Source organism: Lampetra planeri, chromosome 4 (genome assembly GCF_965212315.1).
Source record: "Lampetra planeri chromosome 4, kcLamPlan1.2.h2, whole genome shotgun sequence".
NCBI classification, from domain to species: Eukaryota; Metazoa; Chordata; class Hyperoartia; order Petromyzontiformes; family Petromyzontidae; genus Lampetra; species Lampetra planeri.
This window is the reverse complement of record NC_136110.1, coordinates 22,004,102-22,025,575: the sequence shown is the minus strand read 5'-3', so window position 1 is coordinate 22,025,575 and position 21,474 is coordinate 22,004,102. Positions and strand designations below refer to the sequence as shown.

The 21,474-nt window shown below is 50.3% G+C and overlaps 1 protein-coding gene across 1 annotated transcript in view; it reads right to left on the bottom strand.

The window, feature by feature from the left end:
• LOC144717842 (GRB2-associated and regulator of MAPK protein-like) overlaps nt 1-21,474 on the bottom strand; it is a 93,109-nt gene that overhangs the window by 13,459 nt on the left and 58,176 nt on the right. The window contains exon 3 of the mRNA XM_078593542.1: nt 6,969-7,099. Coding sequence (XP_078449668.1) covers nt 6,969-7,099 — 131 coding nt within the window. The remainder of the gene's footprint in view (nt 1-6,968; nt 7,100-21,474) is intronic.

Genomic DNA, 21,474 nt, shown 5'->3' with positions numbered 1-21,474 from the left:
GCACGACTTTACGCTGCTCAAACTAGATTCTGTTTGTCTTGGTGTGTGTTTTGCTCGGTGTGTCTTTGTGTGTGTGTCTCTCTCTGCATGTGTGTCTGCCTATGCTGTTCCCGTGTCTGTGTTTTATCATTCATTCTTACCCAATGATGGCTGCTTGTGTTGCAACCGAAACGTCGTATTCTATTATTATCTGATTTTATTTTCTACGTGACTTTACCGAAAGAACCAAAGAGTAATTTACGCTGCTCCATTGATACGACAGCCAGATGCGTGAATCATCCGGAATGGTCCATGGTAGTAGACCCCGGGTACTGTTTTTTATTATAATGTTATTCAAACAATTTTCTTAATATTTTTTTCCCTTGTTTATCTGTTGATTCGGGTCCCCCCCCCTGTGGCCGACTGGGCCCCTATGCGTCACATGACGCTGCCAGATGCCCTCCCCATAGTTGCGCCCCCGGATAGAGTCATCAATAAAGGTATCGATAGAGGTATCGATAGAGGTATCAATAGAAGTATCGATAGAGGTATCGAATGCACTCTTTTGTCTTTGGAAAACAAGTGCAGAATTGGATTTCCACGACAACAATAACGGGCTCTTGATACACAAATATAAATGGTGCTTCAAAACAAATGTTAACACTTATATGGGACTATCGTTTTTAATGGTAAATGAACGAAGACACTATCACATGATAACAAATATATGGTAAGAGCCATCATTGTCAACACGTGGCCTGTAATCTTCTCGAGGTGGTCTCCAGAGCCCGGAGGCACATCTCTTGTGGTATTGCTGCAAATTCTCTGAATACTCCTGTGCCGCTTCATAGGCTGTTGGGCAAAGTGCCCTAAGAGAGCACCAATGAAGGCCTGCATGACACACGAGGGGGTGGGGTGTGGCCGGAGGCATTACCGGCCACCTTTGTCTCCCCGGCGTTGATGCTTACCCCAGCACACAAACATGCATGAACATACAGAGACACAGATTCCCCGTGTCGCCTTTAATATGCTGTTGGAGCAAGTGCTGGTCGCAAGCAACAAGGAAGGCCGGAACGGCACACGAGGGGGTAGGATAGGCTAACACCATGCCTGGCTACCTTCGTCTCTCCAATGCTAATGTTTACACACCGCACCAGGTACTAATTTTCAGGCCGAATTGACCTACGGGAGATGCATAACCTATTCAGATATTCGCCATTGTTACTGGTCGTTGGTGGGAGTCGAACTCTGGTTCGTTGGTGGTTTTCATAGTGCAATGCACTCAGCCACTATGCCACCACGTGCCGCAGAACACGTGAACACACACAAACACAGAACACACACACACCGAAAACACGCTCACACACAAAATACACACGCACACACAGAACACACGAGTAGACACGCAGAACACAAACATACAGAACACGCGCACACACACAAAACACACGCGCGCACACACAGAACACACGCACACACACAGAACACGCGCACACACAGAACACGCGCGCGCAAACACAGAACACACGCACACATACAGAACACGCAATACACACACACAGAACACGCGCGCGTACACACAGAACACATGCACACACACAGAACACACACACAGAACACACGCACACACATAGAACACATGCACACACACAGAATACACGTGCAAACACACAGAATACACGCACACACACACAGAACACACGTGCGAACACAGAATACACGCACACACACACAAAACACACGTGCAAACACACAGAATACACGCACACACACACAACACATGCACACACACAGAACACACGTGCAAACACACACAGAACACACGTGCAAACACACAAAATACACGCACACACACACAGAACACACGCACAAACACACAGAACACACGCACACACACACAGAATACACGCACACACACAGAATACACGCACACACACACAGAACACACGCACAAACACACAGAACACACGCACACACACACAGAATACACGCACACACACAGAACACACGCACACACACAGAACACACGCACACACACACAGAACACACGCGCACATACACAGAACACACGTGCAAACAGACAGAACGCACGCACACACACACAGAACACACGTGCAAACACACAGAACACACACACACAGAACACACGCGCACACACACAGAACACACGTGCAAACACACAGAATACATGCACACACATAGAACACATGCACACACACAGAACACACGTGCAAACACACAGAATGCACGCACACACACACAGAACACACGCACACACACAGAACACACACACACACATAGAACACATGCACACACACAGAATACACGTGCAAACACACAGAATACACGCACACACACACAGAACACACGTGCGAACACAGAATACACGCACACACACACAAAACACACGTGCAAACACACAGAATACACGCACACACACACACAGAACACATGCACACACACAGAACACACGTGCAAACACACACAGAACACACGTGCAAACACAAAATACACGCACACACACACAGAACACACACACAAAACACACGTGCAAACACACACAGAACACACGCACACACACAGAATACACGCACACACACACAGAACACACGCACAAACACACAGAACACACGCACACACACACAGAATACACGCATACACACACAGAACACACGCACACACACAGAACACACGCACACACACACACACACAGAACACACGTGCACATACACAGAACACACGTGCAAACAGACAGAACGCACGCACACACACACAGAACACACGTGCAAACACACAGAACACACACACACAGAACACACGCGCACACACACAGAACACACGTGCAAACACATAGAATACACGCACACACACACAGAACACATGCACACACACAGAACACACGTGCAAACACACAGAACGCATGCACACACACACACAGAACACACGCACACACACAGAACACACGTGCAAACACACAGAACACACACACACAGAACACACGCACACACATAGAACACATGCACACACACAGAATACACGTGCAAACACACGAACACACGCACACACACACACAGAACACAGGCGCGCGCGCACACACCGAACACACGAGCGACAGTGCAAGGGAAGGAAGGAGGCTGCACGGTTCCGTGGCTCAACACACAGCGGCCCCCATTAGCGCACGTGTCTGCACGCACTGCGGGGAGGGCCGGCGCATCTACGAACCGTGGCCACCACACAGCGGTAACAGCGTGCACCTTGAACCCCCCACCCCCCCGGTGAGAGGCACAGAGAGAGAGAGACAGAGCATGCGAGCGAGCGAGCGAGCACGCGAGTGCGTGAATAAAACGACTGAGCTTTGCAACAATTGCGACACCAGGTTTTCCTTTTTTACAGCCGGCAGCGGAAAAAAAGAGAAAAAGAAGGGGCATTTAAAACATCGACGCTCGTCGGAGTGTGGAAACACCGTGGCAAACCGACTGACATCAACCCCGCGAAACATCCCGCTACACTTGCTAGGGTGGACGAGAATTCCAGCTACTTTCGCACCGTACGAAGCCAACCGTGCTCACTGGAGGTGCGAAGCTGTGAAACTATGAAAAAAACTCAAATATTTTTTATTTCACCAGGTAAGGCCCACTATGAGCTGTAAAACTAATTTTTTTTAGCGACCCGACTACAAATGATAGCCCACCAAAAGTGGCTTATCACGCATAAATTCATAGTAAAGTCATAGCAGCCAAATCAATCTATAAACGCATGTTTCTAAACGCGGAGGGTAAGACCGGAGGACCCGGAGAAAAATCCAACGGGGAGAACATGCAAACTCCAAATTTACAGGTGTCGGGATCGAACCCACGGACCCCACCTGCACGCCAGGCGAGCTAGTGAACATCTCGCCACCGTGGCGAGATGTTCACGAGCGAGCGCTTGGGCAGAACGCTTTGGGGCCTAGGAGGGAGGATGGCCAACGTATGAGACTGCTGATCGAATGGCAGCCAAGATGGAGGGAGGACACATCCGGTTGACAGCTCAGAGGGCCAACCGTTTGCAGATGCTTCAGATGACTGATGTGCGGTGAATCACTCCATACAGAGCATGGAGGAGCACTGTCTGATGCCGGACTGACTCCAGAACTAGTTCTGCAGTGTCTCCTTCTGATGCCCCGACACGACACGAGGCTTCGCTGACTGTAAGCCCTCCGGGAGGGCCACACGTATCTTCAGCTCACGACAAAAAAACATATATTAACGGGTTGAGGAGAAAAATGCAATACTAAACTAAGAGTCGTGTCAATTTTTGATTTAAAGCTTTAGTGACTGCAGGGATTAATATTCTTGGTTCTTTCGGTAAAGTCACGTATAAGGGAAATAATAAAATAATATAAAACACCTGATGATGATTGCTTGTGTTGCAGTCGAAACGTCGTGCGAATTTTTATTGTTTTATATTTATATTAGTTTAATATTTCCCTTCTACGTGACTTTACCGAATGAACCAAGAATAGTCGCGTTAATGTTTTTGTTTAACCGCTAACTGCAATGAGAGAGAGAGAGGCAAACATTTTTTTAACTCCCGGTCTTTTATTTTGGCACGAATCAACACGCTTGAACGCAGGGCACGAGTGCCAATGAAGGCCTCGCATGTTTGAGCGAACAAATTGCTTCCGCTGGCTACGTGGTCCGAGGAAGCAGCACTGCCGCTCTTGGCACCCTCCTATCGATTTGAACCTTGCGTGTTTGTGGGAAATCAAGAGGGCAGCCCTTGCCAAACAACCCCCCCCCCCCAGCCTCTCTCCCGCCTTCCCTTCCTGCCTCCACACACGCTCGCACACATCGACTCACCCACACGGACTCAAAGTCAGCATTAGATCGTTCAACTCGGGGCCAAGTGTGGCTTTCATGAGCAACCACTTCTCACGGCAAAGTTCACGACGTCGCCTCGCTAAACCGTCATTGCCAAATCCGCTCGAAAGCTAAATTGGGCTGCAGCGTACGTGCACGCCAGAGGGCCGTGCTTTCGTTGCGAAAACGGTTTTCATTCAGCGTAGTTTTTACCTCTGTCAAACACCAGCTCCGCGCACAGCCTCACGGGACAATTACACGACAGTCATATTGGCAACGCGCGACGCTCGCTCGCTCGCGCACGCACGTTCAGCAAATTTGGCAGCGAGTTTAACGTGTTTTCCATTGTAGACTAAAAGCACTTTAAAAAAAAAAGCTAACTTCCAAACGCGGGAGCTTATTCGCTTGAATTGCGTGCAATTGTAGAGTGCACGACAAACAAATGACGTGCTCTAGTCCCCTGCTTATAAAACCGCCTTTATTTAGCACCCGGCGAGGATAAAAATTACCCCTTGGCTCCTTGAAATGTTCAATAATTGACACTGCTTCAGAGCCAACTGGGTGTGCATGGAGACACGTGCCAGCAATAAAGCCCCATTGCGATTACAGCTGCCAAACAAATGTGCACACACACACACACCACACACACACAACACCACGCACACAACACACGCACACAACACACGCACACAACACACCACACACACCACACCACGCACACACCACACCACGCACACACCACACACACACGCACACGCACACACACACACCACGCACACGACACACACACACCACACACACACCCACCACGCACACACCACGCACACACCACACCACGCACACAACACACACACACGCACACGCACACACACACACCACGCACACGACACACACACACCACACACACACCCACCACGCACACACCACACACACACCCACCACGCACACAACACACACACACAACACACACGCACACAACACACACACACACGCGCACACAACACACACACACATGCGGGCACAGGTGCACACAGATGCCATTGTAACATTTTACTCTCGTTACAAATTGGTGCCAATTCGAATGTGGGGGCGTGAGCAAAACAGTCAAACAATTTTCCATCGAGCCAGGTGAGGTTTTTTTTCCCTCTGTCTGTAATGCGCAGCTGATAAACGAACACGGAGCCAGGTTTGAAATCACGTACGACAGGTTCGCCGAACGGGTGACGAGGTTTGGTAAGAGGGCCAGACCTTGAACGGGATGTAAGAGGATGTGAACCCCGAGGCAGCTATTGACGGCGGAGGGACAGGGAACAAACAGGGGTCGAAACGCGAGCGAGAAGAATGAGAGCTTTATAGCTCATCAGATTCCTCCAGTGTCAATAAATATTCTGATTCGGAAAACTGAACCTGACAACAAAAAACAACGTAACTAATCTGCCCAGCGAATATGTGTTTAAGTGTATGGGGCGCCAGGGTGGTGAGATGTTCAATACATCACCTGCAATACAGGTTGTCAGCTCGATCCCCACCCGAACGCCTGCTGTATATTTGGAGTTTGCATGTTCTCCCCCGTGGTCACGTGGATTTTTCTCGAGGTCCTCCGGTTTTTCCCTCCACATTTAGAATCAACATCACGCGTTTAGAGCATCCGGCCACTGATATAAATTTCCACGCGAATAGCCACTTCATTGAGCTATCATTTGTCGCTTCTGAAAAACATCTATATAGCTCAGTGGGACTTACCTGGTAAAAAATGTAATAGCTTATAGTTTAAAACCCTCACTGGTGACACTAGTGGACAAATATCCCAAAGCACGTATTATTCCCTCCCGAAACAAAATCTCTTGGGCAACCAAATAACTAACCAGGCAGCACGACTGGCGAACACCTTGACGAGGAAGGGGTGCAGGCCCCAGCGGTAGTTATCGTTAACAGTGAAGAGTACCTTGACGATTTAAAGCTTTCGTGACTGCAGGGATTCATCTTCTTGGTTCTTTCGGTAAAGTCCCGTAGAATGGAAATAATAAAATAATAAAAATAAAACATAATAAAATAATTTTCACGACGTTTCGACCACAACGCAAGTAGCCGTCCTCAGGTGGAGAACATTCTACGTGACTTTACCGAAAGAACCAAGAAGATGAGTACCTTGACGCTGAAGGAGATGTCTTCCATGACAAAGACGCGGTCCGGAAACGCCTTGGCCACCTCCTCGACGCTGTTGAAGTACTGCACAGGGTCCTTCATGTCCCGCTCCTGCTCCAGCAGCTTGAACTTCCCTGCGCCGCGCAGAGGCGGGACGGCTCGCGTTAGAAGACAGCTCGATTGACAGCGGCAACGGCTTCACCACAGATTACAAAGCCGGGCCCTTCTTGCACGCGGTCAGGTCTGTGGCGCATACCACTGCACTGTGCGCGCACAACAAAAAAGCTCTCAGCCCTTAAGCGTTTACGCAAAAAAAACACTAGTTCCTGAAGGACTGCATTGTGGTCACCGTATCATGCGTGTCACCGTGCACGAGTGAGCAAATGTGACGAGCCAACAGGCAGCGGTGAGTCAGAGGTAACCGGTCTGCACGTTGTAATTATTGATGAATCGAGGCTCCGTTATATCCCGAGGAATTTGCTCGGTCCTCTAGACAGGTTTCGTCCTTCTTAGAGCTCATCAGTAGGGTACAGACACCACTTCAGCTCAATTGTGAAAGAAGTTCAACATACACGCATACAATTGGAATTACACGCAGCAACATCGCACCCCCAACTGCACAACACGTGACAGGATCCTCCTGCAAGAGAGTCATGAGCCTCAGTGAGGCTTTCCTGGGTGAAGAAGCATACAAATAATATTAATCATGAATGCTGCGCTGTGCGTGAGTGTGGATTGGGTATGTCTGGAGGAACGGTGGTGCATTGGTTAGCACACTGCGTGACAAACTCCGTTCGATTCCCACCTCTGGCTAACATCAGCAGTAGCAAGTGATATCAGACCTGGTCCTGGGTCACCCGTAGGTCGACTCAGACTTAAATTAGTACCTAGTGCGTTGTGCAGTGGGGAAACGAAGGTGGTCAGGTGTGTGTCGTTGGTCAGACCACCCGCTCGTGCTCCGTGCCGGACTTCATAGGTGCTTGTCGACAGAGTTGACCCCAACAGTCTGATCAAGTGCGACAAGGGCTATCTACATGCCTTTGCTATTCGGCTTGTACGCCGTGCATTTCCCACTGCCCCAGTTCAATGAATGGTCACGATTTCTTTACTCATCAAGTTTATTTTTACCATCTCAGTTTGTGTTGTTTCTCAACGCCGCCATCGCATTCGTACGGTTGTGTTGGCCCGATTCGCGAAGACATGACTTTACCGAAAGAACCAAGAATATGAATCCCTGCAGTCATGAAAGCTTTAAATCGAAATAAAATCAGCGTACCGTTTACATCAACCGCGAGTGACCGACGCTTACGCGCACTTCTACGCGGGCCTTCCCAAGCGCGAGAACCGAGGTGGAAGATCGATTCCGTCGATGCTTCACGTCGCAAAAGAGCGGCGCGTTCCGATTATGCCATTCACAAGAAAAGACGCCAGTGGAACGACTTCTATGAATGGTTCTGGCTTCACACTGCTGGGGTTTGTAGTCGTCACGGTTTGCCAATGCTTGTCACGGTGAGCACGGAGTGCCAATGTGAATGTGCAGTCAAGGTGCGGGCAAATCAAAGCCACTCTCACTTATCCCCGGCGCAATAGCACGCCAAGTACGTTTAAAAAAGAATATCAAACAGAATACAAAGTGCACTGTCAATGATGTTAGGGCCTCACGCGTTACGCACTTTGTTAACTTTATCTATGGTGAAGAATATTTTTTGCGCGCATTATGTGTGCGAGTGTGGACATGCGTGTGTCTATCTGCGTGCTTGTGTGTGGGGTAATGTAGCGGTTAGCGCTGTGCTGCGCTACGAACCCGGCGACACGGGTTCGATTCCAGCTCACGGCCAACACCCTGTGACGATTATCTTAGCCGGTCCTGGGCCTCCCCTAATTCGATTCACCCTCAAATGAGTACTTGCTGTAATGTGTCAAATCATCGCCACTGGGGAGACAAAGGCGGTCGGGCATGGTGCTGGCCACCCACCCCCTCGTGTCCTGTTCCTGCCATCATAGGTGCTCACAAACAGCACTTGCCCCGACAGTCTGTTAAGGCTATGTGGGCGAATTGTCTTTTATTTGCATGTTTGCGTGTATATGTGTCTTTATTGTACATGTTAGTGTGTGTGTGTACTGAATGTGCATGCACGTGTCTGCGTGCATGGACTGAGTTGGCACAGCAGGGAGCAGTCTGTGCATCTGTCGGTCATCTCAATCAGTCAACCCATAACACCTGGGTCTGTCCCGTGAACTCCTTGCCAGCGAGCCTTCGAAAGTTGATGTTGCCTCGAGGTGCACTCAGCCTGGCACAATCTCTGTGATGATGTCACAATCACTCAGCGGCCAATGGCAGTTGCTGCTGTCGATTGTGGCAACATTAACCGCTGCGTTGGTGCGCGCTGCGATTCGGAACTCAGCGACGCAAATTTGATTCCTGCTAAGGGCAACACCAGTGGCGAATATCCGATCTTGTTCTAGGCCTCTCCTAGGTCGACTCAGCCTGGACCACAACACCTTCTCGTCCACTATGCCGGCACTAATAGGTGCTTGCCAAACAGAACTTGCCCCGACAGGCTGTAAGAGGCTGTACGGGGTAGCTTTGTCTGTGTGCATGAGCAGTACCGGACATTAGCCCCCATGACAACATCTGTTTGCTCAAGTTGCAAAGAAGGGAAATGTTAACCCCGGTCAAATGTGTATATTGTGTGTATGTACAAGTATTGCACACGCGTGCACGTCTGTATGTATGTTCATGTGTGGGGAGCGGTGGTGTAGCGGTTAGCGCGTTGCGCTATGAACCCGGCGACCCGGGTTCGATTCCCGCTCACGACCAACACCACAGTAACGATGATCTGAACCGGTCCTGGGCCTCCCCCAGGTCGACTCGGCCTCAAATGAGCACCTGGTGCGGTGTGTAAACATCGCCACTGTGGAGACAAAGGCGGTCGGGCGTGGTGCTAGCCACCCACCCCCTCGTGTGCCGTTTCGGCCTTCATAGGTGCTCGCTAACAGCACTTGCCCCTACAGTCTAAGGCTATAGGGCGATATTTGTATTTGTCTTTCTGTGTTGTTAGCGAATTGTGCCGATGAAGGCCGGCACGTCACACGAGGGGGTGGGTGGTCAGCACCACGCACGACCACCTTTGTCTCCCCAATGGCGATATTTACACACCGCACCAGGCACTCATTTGAGGCCGCATGAATGGTTCAAAGACTCGCCACTGTTAGCAGCCGCGGACGGGAATTGAACTCGGGTCTCTGGGGTTCGCAGCGGGGTCACTGGGGTTCGCAGCGCGCTAACTGCAGCGCCACCGCTCCCCGCAGAGACATGCACGCACAATGCACGCGCACGTGCGTGCCACGGGCAGCACTTGAGCACGGGCAGCACTTGTGTCCTGAGAGTCCTTCGTTTTTAAATGCCACGTGACAGAGATTCGTCTCTGCGACGCGACGCGGTGTTCGCACGGTGGAGATGAGTTTCATGGCTTCCTCGTAACCCCCGCCCCCCCCTGGGTAAAAAATCCGAAGGTGATCATTAAACAACAACTAAAAAAACCGAAGAGTTCTAAATAACTTCCCTGGGTTCGGAGAGGGGTTTTGTCAACATGCCGTAAACCTCGATGAATACCGTGTTTGTTTCTCGCGGGAAGGTAGTAAAACTAATAACAGCAGATAACACGAAAACAACACACATCAGCGACGAACACCCAAGTCAGATGGATTTCCTTTAAAACGACGGGAAGGGGCGGGTTCTCATCTCTCGTTTACAGCTGAGCGAGTGGTGGATATTAGGCATTCCTATGGCAGGGCCAAGTCATTCCACAGGTCAGCATTGTCGCGTTCCCCACACGGTTGCCGTCGCTTTATCCACCCGTGAGTGATGATGGGTTGAATCAGCCCCCCCGACCGAGATTCGAACTCGCACTTTTACCCTTTGCAAGAGGCCTGTGCTTCACAGCGTGTTGAGGTTGCTCTGGGCAATGCTTGTTTTATGAATGCTCATTTTATGAATGGCCTGCCTGCCATTCACACAAAGACAAAGATCCCTGTAACAGAATGTTGGGGGCAAGTGCTGTTTAGCGAGTAGCACCTGTGAAGGCCGGCACGGTTACACGAGGGGGTGGGTTGCCAACACCACGCCCGGCCGCCTTTGTCTCCCCAGTGGCGATGTTTACACAACCGCACCAGGTATTCATCTGAGGCCGAGTCGACCTAGGGGAGGCCCAGGACAGGTTCAGATAATCGTCAATGGGTGTTGGCCGTGAGCGGAAATGGAACCCGGGTCGCCGGGTTCGTAGCGAGGCGCGCTAACCGCTACACCACCGCTCCCCACCCCACTCACGCACACTCACTCACAAACACGCACTCACTCATACACACACGCACGCACTCACACACGCACTCACACAAGACAAAGATCCCCCATATAGCCTTAACAGACTGTAGGGGCAAGTGCTGTTAGCGAGCACCTATGAAGGCCGGAACGGCACACGAGGGGGTGGGGTGGCCAGCACCACGCCCGACCGCCTTTGTCTCCCTAGTGGCAATGTTTACACTGCACCAGGTACTCATTTGAGGCCGAGTCGACCTAGGGGAGGCCCGGGACCGATTCAGATACTCGTCACTGGCGTTGGCCGTGAGCACACACGCACACTCAAGCGCACACACACACTCACGCACACACTCACACACACACACGCACACACTCACTCACACTCGCTAAGCATGTTCATAGCATTGGCTCGACGCACTTCCGCCTGTCAATCTGATTGCGACATCTCAGCGCCCCGGGAGCCTCTTTGGCAGTCGGCCAAACGGAAGTGTCTCGCGCCTCCTCCCCCCTCCTCCCCCCTCCTCCTCCCCCTCCACCAGTGACCCGAGGAGGGCGTGTCTGTGACCACAAGGAGGAGGAACTCTAGGCGCTTGAGCAACGCCCACCACATTCCGCCCACACCTACGGGGCCGTCCATAAATGACGTCACGCGATTTTGGACGATTTTTTGACCCCCCCCCCCTCGTCACAAAAAATCAGACCCCCCCCCTCACATATGACATCAGAAAGTTCTGCACCCACCCCCCCCAAAACCATATTTTCATTTTGAAAATAAAACATGCTTCAAATCGCTTTAAACTATTGTCATTGTAGTGCGTATTTAATGTGGCGCTGCACTCTGATGTTGTGGGAGAAAACATTTATTAAAAAGTATATTTCAAAGTTCAAAGTGCATTTATTTAATCAAGTAGAACGTATTGTCTATATTTATTTAAAGTTGCGCATTTTGATGTGACGTCACATTTCTCAAACCCCCCCCCTCGTCACACATCGTCACAAATGTCTGACCACCCCCCCCCCTAGGTGCGTGACGTCATTTATGGACGGCCCCCTACGCCGCTACCCCTACCCCCGATTCCGAGCATAGGAGCAGTTTTTGACGTGAATATTTGGAGAGGGAGGGGGGGGGGTGCCAGGAGATTACTTTATCTCTCAGTAATAATCGCGGGTGCAATTAATAAATTAATAGCACTATTAAGCGATTCATGTATTGATTTTAATTTGTTCATCGAATCATTAATAACACTATGTAACACGATTTTTGTCCTTGGGTAGTAAGTGTTATTTTTTATTGCTTATGCCTCACAAGTTTAGAAATTGGTTATTATTCCCCACAAACTTTGCTTTTGTGACCAGGACTTTACGTGAAGGAATGACACAAAAGCACACCACGTTTTCTCACTAAAAATAGGTACATTTCAAAATATCACTGTCCTGCTCACAAAAGCAAAGTTTGTGGGGAGTAATAGCCATTTTCTGTACTTTTGAGGCATAAGCAATTAGGAAATAACACTTACTACCCAGGAACAAAATTTGTTTTTGTTACACAGTGTTATTTTACTTTTAAATCTTCATTGTAAACTACTGAAAATAAATGGATACATTTATCCAGCTTCAGAATCATTATTTGTAACGGAGAAATCCAAAGAGCTGTAAAGCTCTTTTTTCACAGATGCCGCCCCCCCCCCCCCGCCCCCTTCCCCCATGGGGGAACCACGGGGAGCCTCATGACTCGGATCTGGAAAAATCGAGTTTGGGAGCGGATGAGCGGCTCGGGTTGAAAGGCGGCGGGGCGGCGGTGAGTTCGCCAGCGTTTGCTCGAACTCCGTCGGGCGCGACGTGGCTTGGGTCTCGACCACGACGGCGGCGGCGGCGGCCAATTTGCGATTTGACGGCGGAATTTCACCGCTGCCACCGCCGTCGCGCCGCGACTCGCCCCGTGAGAACGTCGCTCGGCCGGTCCATCCCTTTCGGAGCAACTTTCTTCCTTCCGCGAAGCAACGCAGCAGAGGCGCGCGCACGTGCTACGGCTCGTTGTCGCACTGCAATGATACGACGTGAACTGATCACCGCGATCGACATCGTTCGTTATCCAGGTGGGAATCCAATGCATATTTCAACTATAAATAGGAGACGCATGCAGCAATGCACGCGGCACACACACACACTAAATATACTTGAGCAGGTTGCACCCTCTGACAACACTCATCCGGGTGGGAGGCCACATGCCCAAGTGCCACATACTTTCCTGCGCTCTATTTCCGGACTGTGACCTTCATAGCAACCCCAGAACCATAGACCACCCCCCCCCCCTGCATCTCTCGCCCCAACTCTCCCCCACACACCCACCCACCCACCCCAGCCAGACTTCCCTGCACCCGACACGCACATAACGCACCACCCACAACTCGCTCTCTCTCTCTTGCTGTGCAGTAAAAAAAACGCGAACTCACTCTGCGTCAGAGTCCCCAATCAGCCGCAGGTTCACATTTCCACGGCGATGTCATGTGTTAAATGAAAAATACAAAACTGGTTTACGAGTTCGCCCACGTGTGCATGTCTGTTGAACGTCGTTCCCCACCGTTCGTAGCCACTGACCTGTGCTCATAACGACGACAGTCCCAAGTCCACCTCCTGCTAAAGGCTCAGCCCCCGGTTTTAAATTCTGACAGCCAAGACGTGACGGTTGTGATGATATCGTAATAATCATCGTGGGGTGATGGTGGTGGTGGTAATAATGATAACATGATGATGGCAGTGATGCGTGATAATTATAGCACAGTGATGATGATGGCAATGATGGGAAATAATGATAGGATGGTGGTGATGGGTAACAATGATAGCACGGTGGTGATTATGATGGCAATGATGGGTAGTAATGATACACGGTGATGATAATGATGATGGGTCATAATAACGATAGCATGGTAATGATGATGAGTGGATGTGACTGTGTTGTGGTGCCCTGGAGTTGCTGCATTACCCCCCACACCCTCCCTTTAAAAAAAGGTCCCTCCGCAGGGCTGAGGGGCGATGCCCCCCCCCTTCCCCCAGATTTCTAATATTAAACGACGCACCGTGAGTCTGCTGGCTCGGCGCACACGCTAAATAGGAGAGTGCCCAATGCGAGCCTCTAGGCATTTGGCAATTTCCTCCACGAGTTTTCGCTAAATTCGGACCGGTGGCAGCTCGGAGGAGGGGCATTTCATAAACGGTGGCCAAGTTGGGGATCTGTGTTTGAGGCAAGGCCGTAGCTATGGAGTCAACATTGGGGGGGACTAAATCTCCAGGGGGTCTGGGGTCCCCCCCCAGAAAAAAAAATCTCAATTTGAAAAGGAATTTGCTGCCATTTCCTGCCTAAAATATTTAAAAAATTCACCAACACATAGGATGGACTTTTTATTTATTTTTTACAATAATGTCGAATAGCGTATTGTATTACATTGCTGTTTTTTTCTTTTTTACCTTTTCTTGTTTCATTGTATGTAATTGCAGAGTTTCGGGATTAATAAAGTACAACCATAACCACAATCATATAAACAGAAATCTATTTTATAGCAATATATTTGGGGGGGGGGGACACATTTTAGGCATATTTGAATTTTGGGGGGGATGTGTCCCCGAATTCAAATTCCCAGCCAGGGCTCTCATCAGCTAGCCGTTACTGACACCAGCCCTGGTCATCAAGCCCAAGTAACCGACCACCACCACTGACCAATGTGGTCGTGTGTGGTCGAACAACGCCCACGACCAACGTGGCTCCGGGAAGCCTTCGGCATCCAGCAGTGGATTGACAAAAGCACCTTACGCGACCACCGCCAGCGACTAAATGCTGCTACATTCACACGCTCAAGTTTATACAGCAACACATATATACCAATAGAAAAATACGGATCGTTACGCGGGCGTTTCGATCCGTGAATCTTGAGCTCTGAGAATCCATATTAAATCGGTGCACGGTTACAACTGTAATCCGTGAGCCTCGAATGGCCCCTCGCTCCACGCCTGTCCACCCACTGCCACGTGCCAGCCCGGGTGGAGATTCATGCCCCACGTGGCCTTACTTGTGTAGTGACATAAATGGGGTCACTATGGCGGTTAGCGCCAGCGACCGTCACAAGAGTGGAGCTGTGTGTCTTGGGCCTCTCTCGGGCACCAGAGTGGGCATGCAATGGAAGCGGGCCCTAGGGGGCATAGTCCTGGTGACAGTGACAGAGAGGTCGAGTGAGGACATGGCAGTCTGGGTGACCCCGAGAGGGCACGTGACCGGACGAGGTGGCAAAGGGGGAGAGAGGGACACGTGATGTAGGTACTAGAGTCTTCGGGAAGGATCTGGAAGGGGCCGTGGCCAAGGGCGAAGGCCGGCCACGCCGCGGCCGATGAAGGCCGAGTCCCGAGCCCCGATCAGGGCTGTTCTCTGGATTCAACCCTCGGCGCCACGTCTCTCAGATCGTCGGTCTTCGCTCGGCATCGTGGGTCAGTCAGAATGTTACTGACTGACCCGGCAATGTAGTTGGCCCATTGTGGCTTAGTTAATACTCAAGTGGCTATCACCCATGCTGTTATTCCGTGCGTTTATGTAGTTACCCGGTTGGGGTGTTAAAATAAACGTGTTGCCTCCAAGTCAAGCGTGTGCCTCCATGAAGAACACTCCACTTGCAAGGCTTCCTTTCTCCATCCTACCCTGGATCACCCTCCGCCAACCCCCCCCCCCCAACCTCCTCTCTTCCACCCAGCCCATCCGCTGGACTTCCGAAGGAGCTTGGGTTACGGCTGCAGCTGTCAGCAGCGTCTGTCAATCAGTGGCTGCCCCCGCGCGCACTCCGCAGGACGGTGGTGGGGGGGGGGGCTGCAGGGAGGGCTACCCGGCCAGGAGCGCAAAAACTGGAGGACCTGGAGAAAAGTCCACACAACCAACGAGAGAACACGCAAACTCCAAATATACAGCAGGCGTCAGGGTCTGGATCGAATCCATGAACCTCCTGTAAACCAGGCGAGGAAGTTAACATCTCGCCACCGTGCAAGAACTGATGATTGTAATGATAATCTATTATTTACTTATTTCTCTATCTACAAAAAACAAACTGATTTGTAGGACTTTTTTTCAGGAGGGTCCTGCATCTGGTTCCTCCGGGTTTTCCCTCCACATTTACTGACGTTTAGATTATTTAGCTGCTATAAATGTCCACGTGATAAGCCACTTCGTTGAGCTATCATTTGTGGCCAGATCGCTTCCGACAAAGAAGCTCATAGCTAAGTGGGCTTTACCTGGTGAGATAGAAAACATTGTTTAGTTTTAGATTTGAAGCTTTCGTGACTTCAAGGATTCATATTATTAGGTTTTTTCGGTAAAGTCACGTCAGTAAAAAATGAAAATTAATAAAAGTAAAATGAAAAATAAAAATATTAATATTTTATTTTTATTTTACTTTTATGAAAAAATTAAAATTAATATATTTTATTTTTATTATTTTTATTTTACTTTTATTACAAAATTTAAATTAATAAAAGTAAAATAAAAAATAAAATAAAATAATATTTTTTATTTTTATTTTACTTTTATTAATTTAAATTTTTTACCTCCGTGACTTTACCGAAAAAAACCTAAGAATATTGTTTAGTTTTATTTGTATATATATTTTCAAGTGACTTGCTTACCTTTCATATACTTTGCACTCCTATCGTGTTTTGTACCGTTTGTTGTTGTGACGTTCTGATCTGCCCCGACTGGACATCTGTAAAAAATAACTTTATAGCTCATCGGATTCCTCCAGTGTCAATACATATTCTGATTCTGGGTTTTAATTTCTGATTCTAAGATGCTTTCAGCCAATGAATGTTGAGTGTTCATACAACTGGGAGGAAACCGGAGCGCCCGGAAAAAAAAACCCACGCAAGTGAGGGGGCAGCGCTCTATCCCCATAAAGATGGAAAACAGACGGCGATTCGCCCACTTGCTGTACTGCCTTCTCCTAGCGAGCCAGGGTCTGGCACCTCCTCGACGCCTACAGAAATGGAGTTTCACAACGTAAATGTGATCCACTATCCCTCGTTGCATCCACACCCCTGGATCACAGGTCACGTGCACAAGGCACAACCGCCCGGCTGATGATGGTGATGATGATATCATGATTATAATATAAATGATCAGTCGATGATGATGATGATTGTTATCAGATGATTGACGATGATAATTATGATGAATAGACGGCGATGATCGTGTGTTTATGATGAGATTATGATCACAATGATTATGCAATTAAGTTCCAATCATCATGATCAGATCAGACGCGCACGCGCGAATGCGTGAACTTGTCTGGTGAGCAATGCAAGCGAGTTCTGTCGAGCCCATTCCACCGGCACAGTCAACAAACGCTCATCGTCTCCGTTCAACACGAAGGCTTTCGCGACCAAAATCATCCAGCGCAGAGGTTGTGTCGCACGGTGGACAAACGAGTCTTGCGTGCGGCACATAATCCACCGTAGTAAGGTGAGCTTAGCCCCCCCCGTCCCCGACTTCTAAATTCTTAGCCAAGTCCAAAAAATGTCGGTGACAAAAATGAGCACGATTTATCTTCTTGGTTCTTTCGTTAAAGTCACGTAGAAGGGAAATAATAAAATAATAAAAATAAAACATAATAAAATAATTCTCACGACGTTTCGGCCACAACGCAAGCAGCCGTCCTGAGGACGCAGCCGTCCTGAGGACGGCTGCTTGCGTTGTGGCCGAAACATCGTGAGAATTATTTTATTATGTTTTATTTTTATTATTTTATTATGTTTTATTTTATTATTTCCCTTCTACGTGACTTTACCGAAAGAACCAAGAAGATGAATCCCTGCAGTCACGAAAGCTTTAAATAGAAATGAGCACGATTATTCAGCGATGGGTGCCATGGCCCTTCTGCATACACGCAGCGAGGGCAGAAAGCACGATAGACACAGGCCCATCGTTTACGCATTTAACATTCGTCTCAAGTTTGTTTACCACCGTGTCGTGCTCCCCCCCCCAACTTCCCCCACCCCCTCCGCAACAATTTAAACAAGGTCACGTTGCTCCGGTGTTTTGTGGTGCCGGGTGTCCGGTCATTACTGCGCCCCCATCTGCCACGTCCACAATCCACGTGCAGGAGAAACGAAGCTTAATCTTCTTCGCGAGGACCCACAGGCTGCACGCCCCCCCCCCACCACCCCGCTCCTGTTTACATGCCCCGGTTAAGCCGCGATTGTGGCTCCGTCAGACCTCACCAATCGCCATTTTCCACCTGTCAAACACAATCTGCGTCTCTCCGCTAAGCACTTATGAATAATGACAGTCGAGTCAAAGTGCCCCCCCCTCCCCCCAACCCCTTGCCCGGGAGGGCGGCATTATCTTCCGAGCGTCCTGGTTTGGCCGGGAACGTCCCGGATTCACCAACGGCGGTCCTGGTTGTGTCCGCCCACCCATCAATAGCATTTGTGAGAATGTGACTCTCGTCTCCCGGTTTCATATTTTCTGACCTCATAACGCAGGCAGAGATCGGAGTGCCTGAGCAGTAGGCGAGGTTGGCTGACGAGTTTGGAGACAATTGACGTGGGAGAGGCTTGCGATTGTGCCGGACACGGCTACGTAAAATCGGGTGGGGATGATGATGGAGGGACGGGGGGGGGGTGCCAACGTGATGTGTGTCATGGTTGAGCCTCCCAGAAAATGTTGCAGCCGTACTCTCATCTCTATGAGTGGGCCGAGTCAGTATGTGAAATGTCCACATTGCTATCGTGGGGGGGCAGTTTTCTCTATCAGATGACCATGCTGACTTCCCACAAAGCGGTGTTTAGTTTAAGCTAAACTATGTTTTATTTTACTAGGTAAAGCCCACTGAGCTATACACTTTTCAGAAGCGACCTGGCCACAAAGAATAGCTCAACAAAGTGGATTATCATGACGTGGAAATGTATAGCAGCCAAATACTCGAAACGCATCGTGTTGATTCTAAATGTGGAGGGAAAAACCAAAGGAGACAAAGAAGAATCCACGCGACCACGGGGAGCGAGAGAGACACGCAAACTCCAAATATACAGCAGGGGTCAGGGTCGGGATCGAACCCACGACCTCCTGTATACCAGGCGAGGTAGTTAACATCTCGCCACCGTGGCGCCCATCATGCCACTCTGGTTTATCGACCACAGTGGTATAATGAGCTCAATCCTGATCCGGGATGTTAACGTCACAATCTTCAGATTCGGAGCCGATTGTCTCTGTCGACACTACCAAGTGGCTGGACCAAAAACCATAATCGCAGTCTTACACTTGTCCTAGAAAGACTGTGAGTCTTAAGACTCTTTCAAAAGAGTTCCTGCATGCTTGCATTTTTTGACACTCTAACATCAACTACTGTATTATTTACATTCGCGAGGAACAGAAAACTCCTGCAATGCATGCAGAAAAAACCCCAGTGCAGATGGACCAGCAACTCACTGGTTGTTCTGTAGCCCAAGAGAGTGGGTTTGTCGTGAACATGATGATCTGTGCATGATCCACCAACCCTACCTGGCGTACAGGTCGGAGTAGCAACCTCCCAGTTTTCAACTTCTCTGCTCTTCAACTTTGTGGTGCAGTGTCCGCTCCATGCCTCTAGCCGGATCTCAAAACGCACCCCCCACTCCCCCCAAAAGCACGGCATGGATCCTGCCTGACGGAACATGGAGCGGAGCACTCAACTCACACAATGCGTACGGCACGCACCACAACACGGCATGGAGCCTGCCTGACGGAACATGGAGCGGAGCACTCACAACTCACACAATGCGTACGGCACGCACCGCAACACGGCATGGAGCCTGCCTGACGGAACATGGAGCGGAGCACTCAACTCACACAATGCGTACGGCACGCACCACAACACGGCATGGAGCCTGCCTGACGGAACATGGAGCGGAGCACTCACAACTCATACAATGCGTACGGCACGCACCGCAACACGGCATGGAGCCTGCCTGACGGAACATGGAGCGGAGCACTTACAATGCCTACGGCACACGCACCCCAAAACGGCACGGATCACGTCAGGTGGATCCAGATAGAACGGATCGTCTACCGGGGTAAACAAGCCCATGGCCTCCAAGCCTAAGTCCAGAAGGCTGATGAACTTTACGTGACATTTCACTTTGACACGGAGGCGGAGTTTTGCGCGTTTGTTCGGGTTGACTTTGTTGGTCGCCATTTATCCCCCGTGGATTCGCTCGACGACGCGCGCAGCACGGGTTCCGCGCACACGTGGCGGCGTTTCACCGAGCGGTCAGCCAACATGGGTCGGTGCTTCCAACACGGTCTACCCCCCAAAACCGCCCACGCCCCCCCCTCCCGCCAACCCAATTAGTAAAAAATAAAATGAGTCGGAGTTCGTGAGCGTCCGTGGTTGCAGGTGTGAGCCACCGCGCCCAGCGCGCACACAGGGCCCTCGTGGGTCACGCGCTTTCGTGTTGTCCCTCGCAGTTCCACACCCCCGTGCCCCCCACCCCCGTGCCCCCCCTCCTCCCTGCCATCGTGATCTCCAGCCGGGGCGAGTGTTGGGAGGAGAGCGACGTGCGATTTGATTTTGGAATGACTGATCGATGGGCAGAGCTCGTCCCCCACCCCCCCTCCCCGCGTCCACCCACCGTGACGACTTCAAGCCAATCAAGTTTAGGCAAAGCGGATGTCGCCGATGTCGGGGCCGGCGAGACGAATGCGCCGCACCCGGCTGCCACCGGACCCGCTTTGAGCGAACGCAACGCGGCGGAAGCCGTTCCCGACGCGTTCCTCGCACGCACCGGCGTTAGGCGAGGACATTGATGCGGAGGTCTCTGCGGGGAAGCGTTCGCAACTGCGATTGGTTATGAGAATGCGCGTATGTGGAACTTCTTTCGCGCCGTACGTAGCCAACCGTGGTAATCGGGAGGTGCGGGGGAAGGACGGCACACTGCAGGTGGTAGGTGTGCAGCTTGAATCGTGTTAGCTGACCGAAGTTTCTCAGTCGCGAGACTGGCTTGGAGAAGCGGTGGCAAAATGTTAACGACTTCGCCTGGTATACAGGAGGTCGTGGATTCTATCCCGACGCTGACATCCCGTATATTCCGAGTTTGCGTGTCTCTCTCCCCGTGGTCGTGTGGATTTTTCTCCAGATCCTCCGGTTTTTCCTTCCACATTTAGAAATCAACGTGCGTTTT